Below are 17500 nucleotides of genomic sequence, written 5' to 3' on the forward strand. Positions count from 1 at the left end.
CTTATCGGCCTCTTTCTTCACCCTAGCATTAAAACTGAGAAGACCAAGAGACACTTCTTTGTCCAGTATTTAATCTCTCTCTCTCTCTCTTCAATTATATAAAGCCCCCCCCCCATTCCCCCTCCCCCCCGGAAAAGACTGATATTTCGCGTCACGTAACTTTCCAATTACTCCGCAGAAATTTTCCCTCGGGTGTTCTATTAAATAATGCATTTAAATTTATCCTACAAACGTTATTTCATCTGTCAAGTAAACAATGATTGCTTTGATAAGCGCCGACAAAAGAGCAGATATCAACGGTAATGCGTTGGTGGAATTAATCTGAGATTGCTAAAATATTTAGCAGAGAAACGAGAATTGCAGTCACAACTGATCCTGCGGTACGAAGAGAGAGAGAGAGAGAGAGAACTTACAAGTCAACATTATCATTACGAGATACGGGATCAAACACGTTATTTCCAGGGACGAAAATCTAGCTAGACCAAATAATAACCTATTGACAAACATTATAATGAATATTCAGATAAATAGCGTCAGATAAAACGAAGTGAGAAAGCGTCTAGTTTATTAATCAAAGGAGATGAAAAACAAGTTATAAAAAAAATGCCGCGCACAACATCGAGTTAGGGAAAAACATCTTTCGCTCAACAGTAATACTCCACCGGGATTTTGGAAAAACACGGGAAGGTGGGTATGGGGGTTGGTGAGGAGAACGGAGGGGGTGAGGAGGAGGGGGGTGAGGGGATATGGAGGAGGAGGAGGGAGGAAAGAGGAAGAGGAGGGGGTATGGAGGAGGGAGGAGGAGGAAGGACGGAGGAAGGAGGAAGAGGAGGAGGAGGAGGAGGAAGGACGAGGGGAAGGAAGAACGGAGCCTCCAATTATGATGAGATCCACTGTAAGGCTGCAACCTTGTATTCGGTTACATGATCATGATACACCCTCGGTATCGGTTATTAGATGAGATACACCAACAACAAACGGAACACACCCACATACACGTACGCACGCGTGTTCGACAAACGCGCACACACACACACACGCACAGCCACCCCGACCCTCATCTCATATCCCCAAAGAATGAAGCCGATGGAAAATATTTTGGCCAAATCCGAAGACCGCCGAGGTCGTGTGGAAAAAAAAAAAAACCATGGAACGGATTATTACCAGGTGAAATATTCGAGTGAACGCAGCCCCGCACCAGCTGATGCAACGACAGTAACTACGTATAGCAAAATGGCACGTTCACGAAAATAATTGAATAACTGTCAAAAAAAAGGTTAACGGCTCATTAAAGTTTCGTTGATAATTTACGTCTGTTTGCCATTTTTTTTTATTTCTGGCGGAAAAGTCAATAAACATCCAACCCTCTCATCTCCCCACACAACAACAACAACAACAACAACAACAACAACAATAATAATCATAATAATAATAATAATAATGTTTGTTAAAAATTCACTCTCGTGAAGAACGATAATAATAATAATAATAATAATAATAATAATAATAATAATAATAATATAATAATATCCCCCCAGCCCGTGCATTGATTTGAACTTCGTTTAGGTAGAAAGAGACCTTTGGCTCGATTCCTCAGGACTGGGAGAGGTAGACAATTTCTTTTCATTCCACATCAGTAGTGCCCCTTTTTAATTCGAATCATGAATCAAGGTTGGTGATTTTTTTATTTATTTGATTTTTTTTATTTATATATTTTCTTTTAATTTGTTATGTGTCTTTTCAATCCTTTTTTCCCTCAAAATGTACTTTATGACTAAATTTCTATTGATTTTTCTTATCGGTTTCCAGTTCTGGCCTAAAGTATGTACTTCCAATTTTGTTTTATATCAAAATGAATAGATGCAGCACAGTTATGCTCCTGTTTTTTATTAACCTCCAAACCATATTTTTCAATTTGTTTGCTTTAAAATTAAAAAGAAAAAAAAAAATCATGATTTTTTTAATAAAAAAACTCTGTGATTTAATCACTTGATTAAATCAGGTTGATTTAATCATTGCCAACCCTGACGGTATAGGTAATTAACTACTACTAAAAATAAAAATAACAAAAGGTAAACAAAGCTTCATATACCACATGTTTCTTCCAGAGCTGGAAATCCCTTTCAATAAGCCTTTAAATGTCACTTTCAATACTCCTTGAATTCTCTCACTAAATTCCGCATTAATTATCCATTCTAAATATCCCTTTAAATATCCATTTTAAATACTCCTTTGAATGTCACTTTAAATGTCCCTTTTAAACAATCCTTTAGACACCCTTTAAATGTCCCTTTTAAATACTCCTTTAATTGTCCCTTTTAAATGCTCCTTTAAATATCCTTTTTAAATACAACTTTAAATATTCCTTTAAATACCCCTTTAAACGTCCCTTTAAATACTCCTTTAAATGTCCCTTTTAAATATTCCTTTAAATATGTCTTTAAATATCCCTTTAAAAATCACTTTTAATTACTCCTTTAAATACCACTTTAAATATTAATTTTGAATACTCCTTTAAATATTCCTTTAAATGTCCCTTTTAAATATCCCTTTAAATATCCCTTTAAATATTGCATTTAAATATTGCACTTAAATACTCCTTTAAACACCCTTTAAATGTCCCTTTTAAATATCCTTTTAAATACGCCTTTAAATGTCGATTTTAAATATCCTTTTTATCCTTTTAAATATGCCTTTAAATATCCCTTTTAAATATCCCTTTTAAATACCCCTTTAAATAACAACAGCCAGAGCATCGAGAGGAAAAAATCTGCCCGAGCGTGCCAGCGCCCCATTTGAGGAAGGGACCCAGGAAGAGATTGTTGGGAGAGCAAGGAACCACGGTAATAGCAACCCCCCCCCCCCCCTCTAACCCCCAACCCAACACACCTCCGCCTTACAAAAAAAAAAAAAAAAAAAAAAAAAAAAAAAAAAAAAAAAAAACGCTGACAAAAAATAAGAGATAAGTAAAGACAAAAGAGAAGCAGGAATGAAATAGCAGCGGTCTTTGTATTATTAGATTTAACAAATATACAATAACAATAACAGTAGTACTTTAAACAAATACAATAACAATAACAGTTAGTACAAAGTTATGATGTTGTAGCTATTGTTAAAAAAATGCCAATACTAGTATTGCTACTATTACTATTGTTACAGAATAACAATACTAGTATTACTACTGTTGCTATTGTTACTCAAATACCAATACTATTATTGCTACTGACGTAAAAAAATGACATCAATACGTACAACAATCGTGGCGTCGAAAGATAGGAATTCATGGGAGAGTATAATATATATATATTATATATATATATATATATTATATATATATAATATAATAACATAAGAGGAATGAAAGGTAACAGTTTCGAAATACATAAACTTGGCCTAAAAATTTTTAATAAAAAAAAATTAAAAAAAAAACATTAAAATAAAAAATGGAAAATATAATTATAATCATCAGGTTTTAGAATCAATGTGGGAAGGACAGAAACATCATCCTCCACACTGTTGCTACTCAAAATGAAAACTAGCAATAGCATATATATACTATATATAAAATGTATGTATGTATGTATTGTATGTAATGTAGTATGTATGTATGTTTATGGTATGTATGTATGCATGTATATATATAATATATATATATATATATATATATATATATATAGTAATATATATATATATATATATATAGTTTGCTTCGAGAAAGAGAAAATAATTTTGTGGTTTTCCACATTTTGAAAAGGCCTCTCTCTCTCTCTCTCTCTCTCTCTCTCTCTCTCTCTCTCTCTCTCTCTCTCTCTCTCTCCCCGAGTGTGTAACGAACCTTGGCCGTAAACACCTTTCGAAGCAGAAACAATAATTAGGAAGTGTACTAACGTATGCAGCGTCACGCGCTCCCCAACTTCTGTTATTGGTAAACACATACTGTGATGAACCCAGAGTAGTGTGAGGGCAAGGGAAATAGGGATGGGGGGAGTGGGAAGGGGGATGGAAGGGGGAAGGGAGGAAAGGAGTTACATAACAGAGATGGGCACCTCATTTTCTGCAGATACTTGACTCCATAATCATTATAGTACTAACTTGCAACGCTTTTTTTAGGGATCTACATCGAATTCTTCGCCTGGACGGCTTTCAGTTCCATTAAATGAGAGAGAGAGAGAGAGAGAGAGAGAGAGAGAGAGAGAGAGAGAGAGAGAGATACTGCTAGGACTTTGTACTTATCCGGGCACACAATTCACTCACACACTTTACTGGCCGCTCACACCAGGCTCCTAGGTTTGTGCCACATTTATGAGCGCTGATGCCTCTGATAAGGTTGTCAGCCTTGTATTCATTTGTGTGTACAAACGTGCTTCTCTCATTGAATGTTTAGGATTTACCAGTCCTCAAGACAGCGATTTAAAATGGAAATCTTACTGCAGTCTACAACCTCGCGGATATCTTTGGAACATCTACTGTCATTCTTCAGACCTTGTAAGCATTGAATACGCTCATGACATTAATTCCCGTCCGGAATACCAGGTCAGAAAAATTGAAAATATATCAATTCAGCAAAGTTCCGGCACTGACTTTCCAATCAACAATGTAATTTCCCGACGGATCTAGAAACATAGGAAATCCGTGATGAAGTAAGTCTTTTAATTCGATGGAGATTTAAAATGAATACGCTTTGGGGAAATATAAAACAATTTACAATAATGTTCCAACCTACTCTCTTGCCTCCAGGTGTCCATTAGAAAGATAGAACTAGGGTACACAAATGAGTGTCCATGTACAGCTGCCTTATGGGCTTATGTTATTTGCGGTTTATGTTGTATTTTTCTTGATATTGTATTTTCCTTTGTAGGCCATGTACTTGCATGAACAGAAGAGATTTATGTTCACTTTGTTTATTTTGTATTATGTCTTTCTGTGGACAAATTTGTACTAACAATTGTATATTTTTTGTCAATAAAATAACTAACTAACTAGTTAAGTAGTAGGACACGATGCCGAACGCACTTGGACCGAGAGACGAGAGGCCGAATCCAAGAAGCTGAACGGACATGAATACGACCGAACAGGAAGAAGAAAGGACACGAATAACCAGAATTCCGGATGGACAAAATGCCGAGCAGACATAAGACCAAATGTACAAGAAGCCGGAACAATCTTGGAATGGTCGTAAATTACGTTAATTACCACAAACCCCAATTAAATGAAGACAAAACTAAAATTTAAAAAAATTAATTTTGTATACACTGAGTCGATAAATAGATAACTACCAAAATAAAAGTTATACATATGTATACTATATAAATACACACACGCATGCATATATATATATATATATATATATATATATATATATATATATATATATATATACATTTATATATATATATATACATATATATATACAAATATAATATATAAATATATATATATATTAAATATATATATATATATATATATATATATATATATGTATAAATATAATTATATATATATATATATATATATATATATATATATAACATTATCATTTATAACTTTTAAATTATTTCACTTCATTGTTCTTTTAAGACTTATACTGTTTTCAACGACATCTTGTGATAGAAAGTTTCAAATAATGGTTTTAATTTATCTATCCTATTCCTTTCGGACTTCTAGTATGTTCAGTATCTTGTCCATTCAGATTCCGGTCAGTTCGGCATCACGACCATTCATCTTCTTCTTCTTCTTCTTCCTCTTCGTCTCCGCACACTTTTATATTTAAGTAATGAGGTCTTCGAAAACCTCATTAGCAACAGTCCTTCCCGCCCTTACGGCTATAAAAGTACATTTCATGTCTTCCTTGATTTTTTTTAATGTAATTAAATCTAGGTGCCGTTACTAACAATATATCTAATGAAAATTAGCGGTTATTTTAGAAATTAAATAAAAAAACTAATAATTATATGGTTACAGAATATAAACCACAAAATGCTAAAAACAAGCAACACAAAATTATCAGAAAATTAGTTGCAAATTAACTAGAAAAAGAAAAAATCAAAAACTTATAAAAAAAGATAAAGGAAATGAACGACACACCAAAGTGCAAGGCAAAATTAACAAATAAATAAATAAATGAAATAAAGAAGACCAAAAGTAAACAGGAGGAAATTCAAACCTAACTTTAAAAGAACAAGGAATCTACATCAGCCCCATTTACACATCCAGGACACGTGTTGCCCACTAAGGATCTCTCTCCCTCTCTTCCCTTTCCTCTCCTTTCCTTTTCCTCGGAAGATGAAACTGGGAAATGGAAGAGAGGAGGAAGGAAGAGGAAAAAGGGAAGAGCAGTAAAGCCAAGTCTGCTTAATTTCCTAATTTCATGGCGGTAATTCCATGGGGAACTGTGGAGGGCAATTCTAAGACCTAAGGAAATAATGGTGTTCTCGGGGGTTAATTCCCATGGTCACCTGGCAGTGCTCTCTCTCTCTCTCTCTCTCTCTCTCTCTCTCTCTCTCTCACACACAGACTGCTAATGCATTCCCTCTCTCCTTACTACTCCCACTAGGCTAAGATACATATTCTCTCTCTCTCTCTCTCTCTCTCTCACACACACACACACACATACACACACCATGAGAGCTGACCTCGTTCTACTATTTTTGGTAATGTCTTTTAAACCTAAGTTACAAATAGAAAAAATAAATTACAAGGAGGAACACGAAGTATACCAAGTAAACATCTAACTCACTCACTCTGTGTGTGTGTGTGTGTGTGTGTGTGTGTGTGTGTGTGTGTGTGAGACTTCATAAGCGCCATAATATACTTTTACACCACTGCGACAGCGCTGCTCCAGGGTCATAAATGACTCACACGGGGTCTTGCTCAAGCACTTGCTTTCATGTTCGCTTGTCAATCAACCACAAGGCGACGTTAAGAACCGTGCGGATAAACCGGCCACACACACACACACACACACATAACTACTGCGAATTCGACCGAGTTCATCATCAATCAACGAAAACAAAGGCGCGGCAGCAACTCCCTTCTAAGCTGAAACGGCCTCTCCAGACTCGTCGCAACTCGGCAGATAACCTGAATCAGAACGACATTAAGATGTAAATTAGGACACCATTGAAGAAGACGACACTATATCCGCTAAGTCAGTTGTCACTCTTTGTCAGGGTTTCCGGGGGTCTGTTGCAAGTACCTAAGCTTGTTTTTAAGTGTTAGACATATTTACTGGAAATATGCGCTCAGGGAGTAACGACTTTCTTTTTTTGGGGTTTAATTCACTGATATCTTTTTTTTTTCTTTTTTTCAGGGCGTAAAGTTTACTTCACTGATGTAAATTTTTTTAAGGCGTAAAGTTTACTTCACTGATGTAATTTTTTTTTTTTTTTTTTTTTTTTTTTGAGGGTATATGTTTACTTCACTGACATAAAGTATTACGTGTAATATTCATATGCTTTTACATTTTTTCTCACTATACGGGTTGTCGCTCGTTCTCTCCCACTCCATGAAAATGATAAGACATTACAAATATCCTCCCGCAATGATAGTTGAAACTTAGTACCTATTATCAAAGAATAAACATGAATATCTATATCATAACTCCTTCTTACCCATACAAGGAAGAAGCAACCTTGCATAAAACACATTGCCCAAAACACAATACCCACATGCCAGAGGAAAGAGACGGAAAAACCGGCAAAAAATGTAAGCAATGGTACGAAACAATATCCTGACACAAAAGGGGCATTCAAACTCAGCGCACAAAGCGGTTATAAATGAAATGACAGCGTATGAATAACAGCGGATCACGACTAAGCCAGTATTCATTGCCAATATAGAGATCTTGTGCCTCAACCTTTGACAAAGGTAAACGGATTACCGGTCGCATGCATAAAAGAACACGGCATCAGAGAAAACATACTGATGCTTTTCGATGACCGAAACAACATATGCCATAGATTATTGGAATGGCAACGAGGTATTACTGTGATGGTAGGGAGGTATTACTGTGATGGCGGCGCGGTATTAGAGGCACGATGGCAAAGATTTTTTGGAATGGTAGGTAAGTATTACAGAAGAAATACAAAGGAATTATTAGATCGGGTGCCTAGTGTTATCGGAATAGTGGTCCGTTATTACTGGCAATGTAGACGATTTCGCAATGGTGCTGGAATGGATAGCGAAGCGTAAATGTAATGGTGGCGCGGTTTACCGGAATGGTACCAAGGTGTTATTTGAATATCAGCTAAGCATTATTGGAATAGTAGAAATATTATTAGAAAGTCGTCAATACTTCATCAGGATGATATATAAAAGTACTACTAAAAGATTAACACAATCTTTATTGGAAAACAACAAATCATCATTGGAATGACTGTGAAACATGAATCGAATATTACTGGAATGGGAGAAAAGTATTATTCTACCGGTAGTAAAACGTTATTGAAATTGTTGCATGGGCAATCACGCTTTCCCCAAACCTTTTGTCAAGTTACCACACCTATTCGTTAATATATATATGCGTATGTATATATATATATATATATATATATATATATATATATATATATATATATATATAAATAACTAATAGGTGTGGTAACTTGACAAAAGGTTTGAGGAAAGCGTGATTGTAAACTCCAAGTCAACCTTTCAAATTTGACGAGTTGCAGTTTATAGTACTTGAAGTCTTTTGCAGAACATTTTTCAAATAAAATATCTAAAATACAACACCAGTCGGTTACTCAAACCAAAATAACATCCATCTCGTCACCATCTGATACATTCTCAGGGTATATATTAACAATATCAAAATATGAGCTGATCTTAAGTTCATTCATTTATCTCTCTCTCTCTCTCTCTTCCTTGATTCTTCGTCTCTCTCTCTCTCTCTCTCTCATTTTAGATTTTAAGAATGTGAATTGTCTGCGACAGCGTGCCATCAAGACAATTAAGGTAGTAAAATGTCCCAGTATCGATTACCGCACTGTCCATAAATACAGTAGTTACTCAAACAGTTATTGTAGTCAGACCCTTCCGATATGTCTTGAGCTTTTTTTTTTTTCCTAGGCAACACTAAAGGGCTTTTCCTATTTCCTTCGAACTTCGGATACATTGATTCCTTCCATTAAATTATTTTGCTATTTTTCCTTTATGCCTGCTCGATTTGTATTTGACCAATTTTCACTTCTTTATCCCAAAACAGTTCCAAAGAGCACGGCAGGTGATAGTCTCCCAGTGTAAATCGGAAGTGAAAAGTTGACTAAGTTAATAATAATAATAATAATAATAATAATAATAATAATAATAATAATAATGGGCACAGTTTTCCATGTCGAAAATAATGACAATGGTTGCAGGTCCACAATAATATATAGCGTGTGGGTATATGGTCTTTAATGGATATTTAAAGCTTTCGAACCTTATACTAGGTTCATCTTCAGTCAATCAGTTCATCTCGACTGAAGATGAACCTAGTACAAGGTTCGAAAGCTTTTAATATCCATTGAAAACCATATACTCACATGCTATATTTAAATTAATTCTATACGAGGGTAAACATGCAGTGTTTGCATCGTAAATCAAAACGTAAATCTTAGGTGACGGTTAGACGAGCATTGACGGAAACCCAGTGAAAGTAATGAGAAAAATTAACCCAAAAACATTAACTTTAAAAAAAAAGAGAGGAAACAAATTGAGAGTTAAATCGGCAATCAAACTTGTGACGGTAAACATCAGTATCCGTGAACGTGGACTTTCCAGTACAACGCATTCAGGTCAGGTTCAGGTCAGGTATGGGAAACAGTTGAGAGTCTTCTCTGAACGCATTGAAGAATAATGCCACGGGCTCAGTAAGACTGATAAACAATAAGACTAATTTACAATTCTATGCTGGGGCTTAAATGTCCGTGACGAAATTAGAGAAGACACTTGAAGAACAGGACATTCGTAGTACGTAAGCATCATTTAAATCCCAAACCATCAGTTTACAGGCAGTCAAGAAACGAACGAATATATGATTTAGGCCAAAGGCCAAGCACTGGGACCTGTGAGGTCAATCAGCGCAGAAAGGAAAATGGAGAGTAACAAGGTTTGAAAGGCGTAACAGGAGGAAAACCTCAAAGCAGTTACACTATGAAACAATAATTGTTAGGAGCGGGTGGAAAGTAAGACAGAAGAAAGATAATATGAACGGAGGTACAGTAAAAAGGAATAAAAGGGGTTGAAGCTGAAAACATTCAGTAATGCCTACAGTGCAATGCGTGAGGTGCACTGTTGGCACTAACCTCCCTACGGGGTACAGGCAGTTAAAATGAAACTAGAGATCATTTTTCCAAGATAATCAACTGCCCATTTTCAAGTGCAGGACATTCTTCACAGACTGCGAAAATTGAATCCCGATATTCTCAATACCAATAAGAAGGAAGCCCGGAAACAAAGTATTGATCACATACGTTTTGTCTGCCACCCAGATATGCAGAGCTACACATATTACCATTTTGGGTACAGGAAATAAAGTAAAGAACATAAAATTTCCGACGAGGATTGAGAAAGAGTAGCAATTGAATGTGACAAAAGATCAATTTATAATGTAAATAAAGGTATATCTAAAGCAGACCACAGCATTGGGAAAATATATATACACAACTTTCTTAAAGGGTTTAGAAGAAGGAGAAGACAATAATGACTGAAAAAAAATTTTAAAAACACGTACAAACGTCAGTGAGGATCTTCCACAAGACCTCATAACCAACTGCAAAAATGTCAAAAGGCAAAATTGCATGAAAAACTGTCAGCCTCTTACGTATGATCTAGTCTAGTGTGATCTACATGTTCACCATGAAGTACAATCAATAGGAATTAAATGTTATATATATATATATATATATATCTATATATATATATATATATCTATAAAATCTCATTCTCCCAATTAGGAATTGTAAGATGCTTACCTTCCATTACACAAACTTCAAATCCTTGTGTTGTGTGTGTGTGTGTGTGTGTGTGTGTGTGTGTGTGTGTGTGTGTAACTGTGAGCGTGTTTACAAATATACATTTATGACCCAAACTCGCCAACTTTTACGAGCGTAGAACTACAGATAAAAGGAACATTCATTAAACATTCAGCGCAATGAGCAGCCGTTTTTACCATTCCCCCCTCCCCCTCCCCCACCCCTCTTAATGTCCCAGGCCGCCCGCGGGGTCCCAAAACTCTTTAGGAGCACCCAGCGCCATTACGTAACTGCAGAGATATCGCGTTTTAGTATCAGGCTGGCGACTGAGTAAAGGGAATGTATACTTTTCACTAATGAAGTTCGCTATACGTTTTACTTCTCTGATTAACAGCTGTTAGGTCCCCGAGGAAATAATGACTCAGGTGTGATATTTTTTTTTCATTTTGCTAAGAAAGATGTGATTATGTGTGGTGATGATTTATTTACGTCCTAAATCATGTGTTGGCATTGGAGTACTATAAGTAAGATTCACGAGGGGAAAAAACTCAAAGTCTTTCCCTCACAGAAAACATACATTAAAAAACTAAAACTTACTTTTCCGTCCCTAAATGCATTAAGGTTTTTTTTATATTGATTTGCGATTTCAAATCATACGGCAGCATTAAGTGTATACAAGAAAATGGACAATATTCTCTGTTCCACGTCGAACATAACGTAAAAACTATCAGTTGCAAAGTCATACGTTAACGGAAATAAAAACGACATGAGGTTAAACCTTGGAAAAACAATGTTAATACCGCAACATGAACCAGACCTTGGTCATCACGGGACGCTGAACATCATCAAACTACTTCATAAAAGAACATGTACAGTACACATGAACTGAACGACGGCTGCCATAAAATACCGCATTAGGAGAGGGCGAACGTACATAAAATATCCCATTCAGAAACTGTCACTCGTAGATGTATTCATAAAAACAGATGGCGATGACGATGATCATGCTCAGAAGAAGAAGAAGAAGAAGAAGAAGAAGAAGAATAAGAAGAAGAAGAAGAAGAAGGAAGGTGGCCACAAGAAGCTTGGCTCTCATCAGAACAGAGAGCTGTACTCGGAAGATTACGGCCCTACGTGACATACAATGTATATTTGCTGCTCTCTTCCCCTCCTACCCACCCAACACCTTGCCCCCCCCCCCCCCCCCCCCCCCACTCTCTCTCTCTCTCTCTCTCTCTCTCTCTCGTTCGTTTTCTGCATCTGTATGTCTCTTCCTCTCCTCCACACCTCTCCTACTTACCACCTTCCCCCCCATCTCTCTCCATCGTTTTCAGTCTCTCTCTCTCTCTCTCTCTCTCTCTCTCTCTCTCTCTCTCTCACACACACACACAGACACAAAGCGTAGTAAATTCACTAGGAACTCCCAGTTTGAAATGCGTAAAGGGAATAATAAATAAATGACGTCACACAGGGCCCGCGAGGAGGCACCGCGGGCCAAAAAATACATTCCATCCCCCCCCCCTCCCCCTCTCCCCATTCCCCCGTTTTCCAGGATCGCCGTGACACATTTTACGGCGTACTCATCTCTTATTCATCATAACTCATGGGTTATTCATGACGCCCAAGCCAGTATCTCGTCCCATTTGTCTCTTTACCCAAAACGTAATACTCGCAATAACTCAGCCTTAATGATTCATAAATTTCATACAGCCATAATCTTTAAAATGATTCCTCCCCGGTATATGTAGTGTAGTACTTGCGGCCTGGGGTTATTGTTCCCGGGAAAGGATAAACTCCGTTTACTACAGATGGATTTAGTCTCCTCAATGTTGCCAGCGCTGGGCTGGGTCTTGCAATGGCTTTCAATCGTCCTCCACGGGCGGGAAGCGACGCCTTTCCATCTGCAACGGGGTGGTGGGCGTAGTACTGCTTTACATCCAGTGACGAGGTTCCGTCTCATTTTAATCAGGTAATTAGTTTATAAGCTTCATTAAACTGTTCTTTTTATTTCTTATTCTTTGGAGTTGTAATGAATATCATGGGGCATATGAGTACTCCATCTTGAATTAGATTCTGTTTCAAACGTATAATCTGTGACATCGTATGTATTCGTCTCTTCAATCCATAATTAGATGATTCTTTCTTGTAACATCGTGTCTTGATTCTCTCAATACAATTAGAGGATTCCTTCTTGTGACATCGTCGTGTGTCTTGATTCCCTCAATCCGTAATTAGTCGATTCTTCCTTATCAATATAATCCCCTCATGTAAATTCCGGCAAACGATCCCCTGCAATGAAACATTTTTCTATCCTGATAATGACACGAGTGTGTTTACAAATGCTGAAGAAACTCGGGATGCAAACCTATGTCTGTATAACACTGCATATGGAATATAAAATTTAGGCCGAATGCCTAGTGCTGGGATCTATGAGATCATTCAGCGTTTAAAGGGAAACTGAGTAAAGAAAGGTTTTCAAGGTTTAATAGGAGAAAAACTATGAAATAATTGTTAAGAGAGGGTGGAAAGTAAGATGGAAGAAAGTTAATATGAAAGGAGGTACAGTAAAAGGGATGAAACGGAGTTGCAGCCAGAGGCCGAAGGGACGCTGCAAAGAACCTTATGTAATGGCCTACAGTGCACCGCGTGAGGTTGGCGGATGGCATTACCACCCTACGGAACTACGTAAAAAAAAAATGTTCAGACAAACTTTGACTTCAGAGAAGAAATAAAATGACTCCCAAGAAGCAAGTTATAGACACATAAACCAATGCCAATTTTTTTTTAGATAATGAGGGACTTAAAAAAAAAAAAAAAAAAAAAAAAAAAAAAAAATCCGACGTGAAAATAGAAAAGAAATATTACCCAGAAGTAAAAGACCCGAATGCAGGCATAAAACAGGCGCAAGCAGCCTTGTTAAAACTAATAGCGCAAATATGAGACCGCCGTACGTTATAGCTCGCCTTCCGAATAGGAGATGATTACGTTGAAAGATGCTACGGCTCGTACGGGCACCTGCCAGCTCTTAGATCGGATCGTTATTCAGTGCGAGCAGAAACGAGGATGGAGGGTTATTATGAGAGAGAGAGAGAGAGAGAGAGAGAGAGAGAGAGAGAGAGAGAGAGAGAGAGAGAGAGAATGTACACGATGCGTAGTTTTATGATAAAATAACTCAGTTTTAGGCTTCCATACATATTGTCCCACAGAGAGAGAGAGAGAGAGAGAGAGAGAGAGAGAGAGAGAGAGAGAGAGAGAGAGAGAGAGAGGATGTTGTTTTAAGACTCCAGATTCAGAATGCTGTTCCTGGAAGGAGACGGGAAATAACTCAGTTTGGGAGGCGTGGAAAAATAATACGCGAGCGATATGGTTGTGATGATGGGATTTTGATAGCAAGGAAGGGAGGAAAAATAATACATACAAAGATGGTTCATACGCAGACACACACACACACACACAAACCATAGCTTCTGTGAGGAAGAATAAGGAGGATAGATAAGAGCGTGACCGACCGCATGTGCGGGTCAGACTTGGACAGAGAAGAATGTCATATAAGGCATAGAAAAATAAAAAAGATATTGTTTCAAACACAGCAAATATACAGGAGGCGACCAATAAAATACTATACGAAGGTTCGGATCATAAATTCATTAAAAGTAAAATTCCCAAAGTAAATTCCCAAAGTTAAAATTCCCAAAGTAATTTTACTTTTGGGAAGGTGATACCAGAGTTTCGTCAAACTCCCTTTCAGTCTCTCAAAGAAATATTAAAACTATATAATATATATATATTATGATCTATATATATATGTATATATATATGTATATATATATCTATATATGCATACATACATTATATATATATATATAAAATATACATTCATATGGATTTGTAGGCGAGAGGCGGCGTTAACTTATTATACATCTCGTGATAGCCGTGTGGTAGAGCGCTTCACTATTCGTCCTGAATTCGTGGTTCTATGGTTCGCGCCCATGAGCCGTAAAAAAAACTCTCCTTCGGTTAATATATATATGAAAATATATATTAATTATGAGGTACAGTGAATTAGGTATTAAAGGACATTAAATTTTGTAGCTTAATCCGTATATATGAATCACGGTAATGTGATATGACTCACACACACACACACTATATATATCTATACATATATATATATATATTTATATATATATATATATATATATATATATATATATATATATCCATGCCCTCGACGTATTAACCCTACTCCAAATAATCACAAAAGCACTCCGTCTCATCTTCAGGAGTCAAGACCTCGACCCTCACCACCAACCATCCGTCAAAAATCTACTTAAAACGAAAGACACGAGAAGGACGGGGGCAGGGGAGGGGAGTTGGTGGGGAGGAAAGGGGGGGTTAGAGGTAGTACAGGGGGTGTGGGGGGTAGGGTCAGGGTATAATGAATGCAGCGGAAATGCAATTAGCTCACGTGTTTCCCAGTCGATGGTGAGGAAGAAATAAAAAGATGGATATGCATTAGGGAAGGAATGAACTTCTTAATCTAATCTGTCGTCTGGGGGCAAATGCAATGGAAAATTGCGCACAGAGAGAGAGAGAGAGAGAGAGAGAGAGAGAGAGAGAGAGAGAGAGAGAGAGAGAGAGAGGAGGATGATGAGTGCCCGCGGCTAGTTGACACGACTGCTTGCGAATTGCAACGGGAAAGAGCAATATTGTTTATATTAAAAAAGAAATAAATAAATTGTGGTAAAAACTGACGCGATAACCTCAAGAATAATCCTTTTTTTTTTCTTCTCATACTCATCCAAAGGCGACTCAAAATTCCATTTACGTAGCTAAATAACAAAACCAGAATGAAATTATGATTTTATTTCAATCACCGCAAACTACCAATGCGACTTTCACTTCCCAACTACACTAAGTCCAAAGGACAAAGTTAAAAGTATTTCATTTCTAAAAACATCTGATAAGTGCAACATATTTTGGGTTACAGTCGACTGTTGCTCAAGCTGAAACTCCTTGATCATCTACTCATCTACAAGTTTAACGTAATGTCTAAAGCATCACAAACGATAGGTCGTGAACTTTAAAAAAAAAAAGAAAAAAAAAAATTGAGGCAGCTTTTCACATCAGTGACATTATCAAGAATCCTTTTTAAACGCTGCTTTCAAATTTAACTAGCTTAAATTGAAGAAAAAAAAAAAAAAAGAAAGAATATTTCCAATATACCCAATGCGGTAGAAATCCTGTAAATCATCACATATGATAGGTCGTGAACTTTAAAACAAAATGAGATAGTTTTTTCACAAGTTCAGTGACATTGTCAAGAATAATTTGTAAAAACTTGCATTCAATTTCAACTCGCTTAAATTGAACAAAGAAACAAATATTTCCAATAAACCCTACGCGACAGAAATCCTTAAAATTCCAAGCGTATGAATGGACGTGCGTAAAACGATTATGATGCGTTCTATGACAGAGGGTATACAGTCTTCATAACTAGACAAGAGGTGAAAAAAGAAAATGGGGATATGCAATATAATATTCAGGTCACGACATGGCCCTTAAGACGAAACTGCGAAGGGGCCAAGACCGTGAGGCTTTAAGGGTCATGAAATATTCGAGGTATGCTCTATGCGAGACTTGTCAGAAGGTTTAATAAGCAGCTATGATGACTATATTTCCAAAAGGCTAATTCACTATATCATAATCAAACCCGAATCTAAAATCCATAAATAGCCACTCGAATATCCCAACTGGATAAGCAACAACAAGTAAATATACTGAATAACCACGTACGACTGCTATAAATGAATTCACAAAAGTCTTGAAGCCAAAATTAAATCTTTTGTGAAAGGTCTCATCCTGTAACTGATATCAAAATTATATTCTCAAGTCATATTTGTATCGACAACTATCCAAATTGATAAAATAAAAATATCTATTTCCGAAGACATAAAAAATATAAACAATACTCGTACAAGTACCATAATGGTACGAGATTGACCCAAATCCCAACTGCACCTGAGTCAACATCCTGTACCCTGCAAGAGGTAAGTCTTAATTAACCAACACATCTCGTTCTCCAATGGACGTTTCTAAAAATGTTATTTCTTCTCCACTTTACTTTGCTGCCAAGACTCTTATAACTAATGTTTTCGATTTGTCACGAAAAAGTATATTATGAATTTTTGTGACAAAGGAATCGAGAGAATTATGACTATAAGGAAATCGGTACTGGATCAGTAGAGTTCAGTAATCTTTATTTTTTCTGTACTCCATATTATACTCTGTAGCTTCTTTCAAGTGAACACAGTTTTCTTTAGATACAGGAATTTACAGTCGATGGCTCCTGTAGGCTTCTTCCATATGAATAGGAGTCCATCTTCTGAATAATAATAATAATAATAATAATAATAATAATAATAATAATAATAATAATAATAATAATAATAATAATAACAGCATGGTCAATAAAATGCTGAAAAACTCCAGTGGTGTAAGTATAATGTGAATTAGAAATTATATATATATATATATATATATAT

General features: G+C 36.5%; 2 protein-coding genes across 2 annotated transcripts in view; one reads left to right on the plus strand and one right to left on the minus strand.

Annotated features, from left to right (window-relative positions):
- The window catches only part of LOC135226535 (alpha-mannosidase 2-like), a gene marked incomplete in the record, with an annotated part of 784965 nt that overhangs the window by 471598 nt on the left and 295867 nt on the right, over window positions 1-17500 (minus strand).
- On the plus strand, window positions 694-12093 carry LOC135226247 (uncharacterized). Its single transcript, XM_064265687.1, has 3 exons — window positions 694-895; window positions 2748-2843; window positions 11942-12093. Exons 1-3 carry the CDS (start codon window positions 694-696, stop codon window positions 12091-12093), a joined length of 450 nt encoding a protein of 149 aa, XP_064121757.1.

Source organism: Macrobrachium nipponense, chromosome 14, assembly GCF_015104395.2.
Source record: "Macrobrachium nipponense isolate FS-2020 chromosome 14, ASM1510439v2, whole genome shotgun sequence".
Classification (NCBI taxonomy): domain Eukaryota; kingdom Metazoa; phylum Arthropoda; class Malacostraca; order Decapoda; family Palaemonidae; genus Macrobrachium; species Macrobrachium nipponense.

Excerpts from the sequence above, each read along its gene's own strand:
- LOC135226247 (XM_064265687.1), top strand. The coding sequence starts at position 694 with ATGGGGGTTGGTGAGGAGAACGGAGGGGGTGAGGAGGAGGGGGGTGAG. Across the intron at positions 896-2,747 it reads CAATTATGATGAGATCCACT|CCAGAGCATCGAGAGGAAAA; the intron begins GTAAGGCTGCAA and ends AAATAACAACAG. Across the intron at positions 2,844-11,941 it reads TGGGAGAGCAAGGAACCACG|ATGGCGATGACGATGATCAT; the intron begins GTAATAGCAACC and ends TCATAAAAACAG.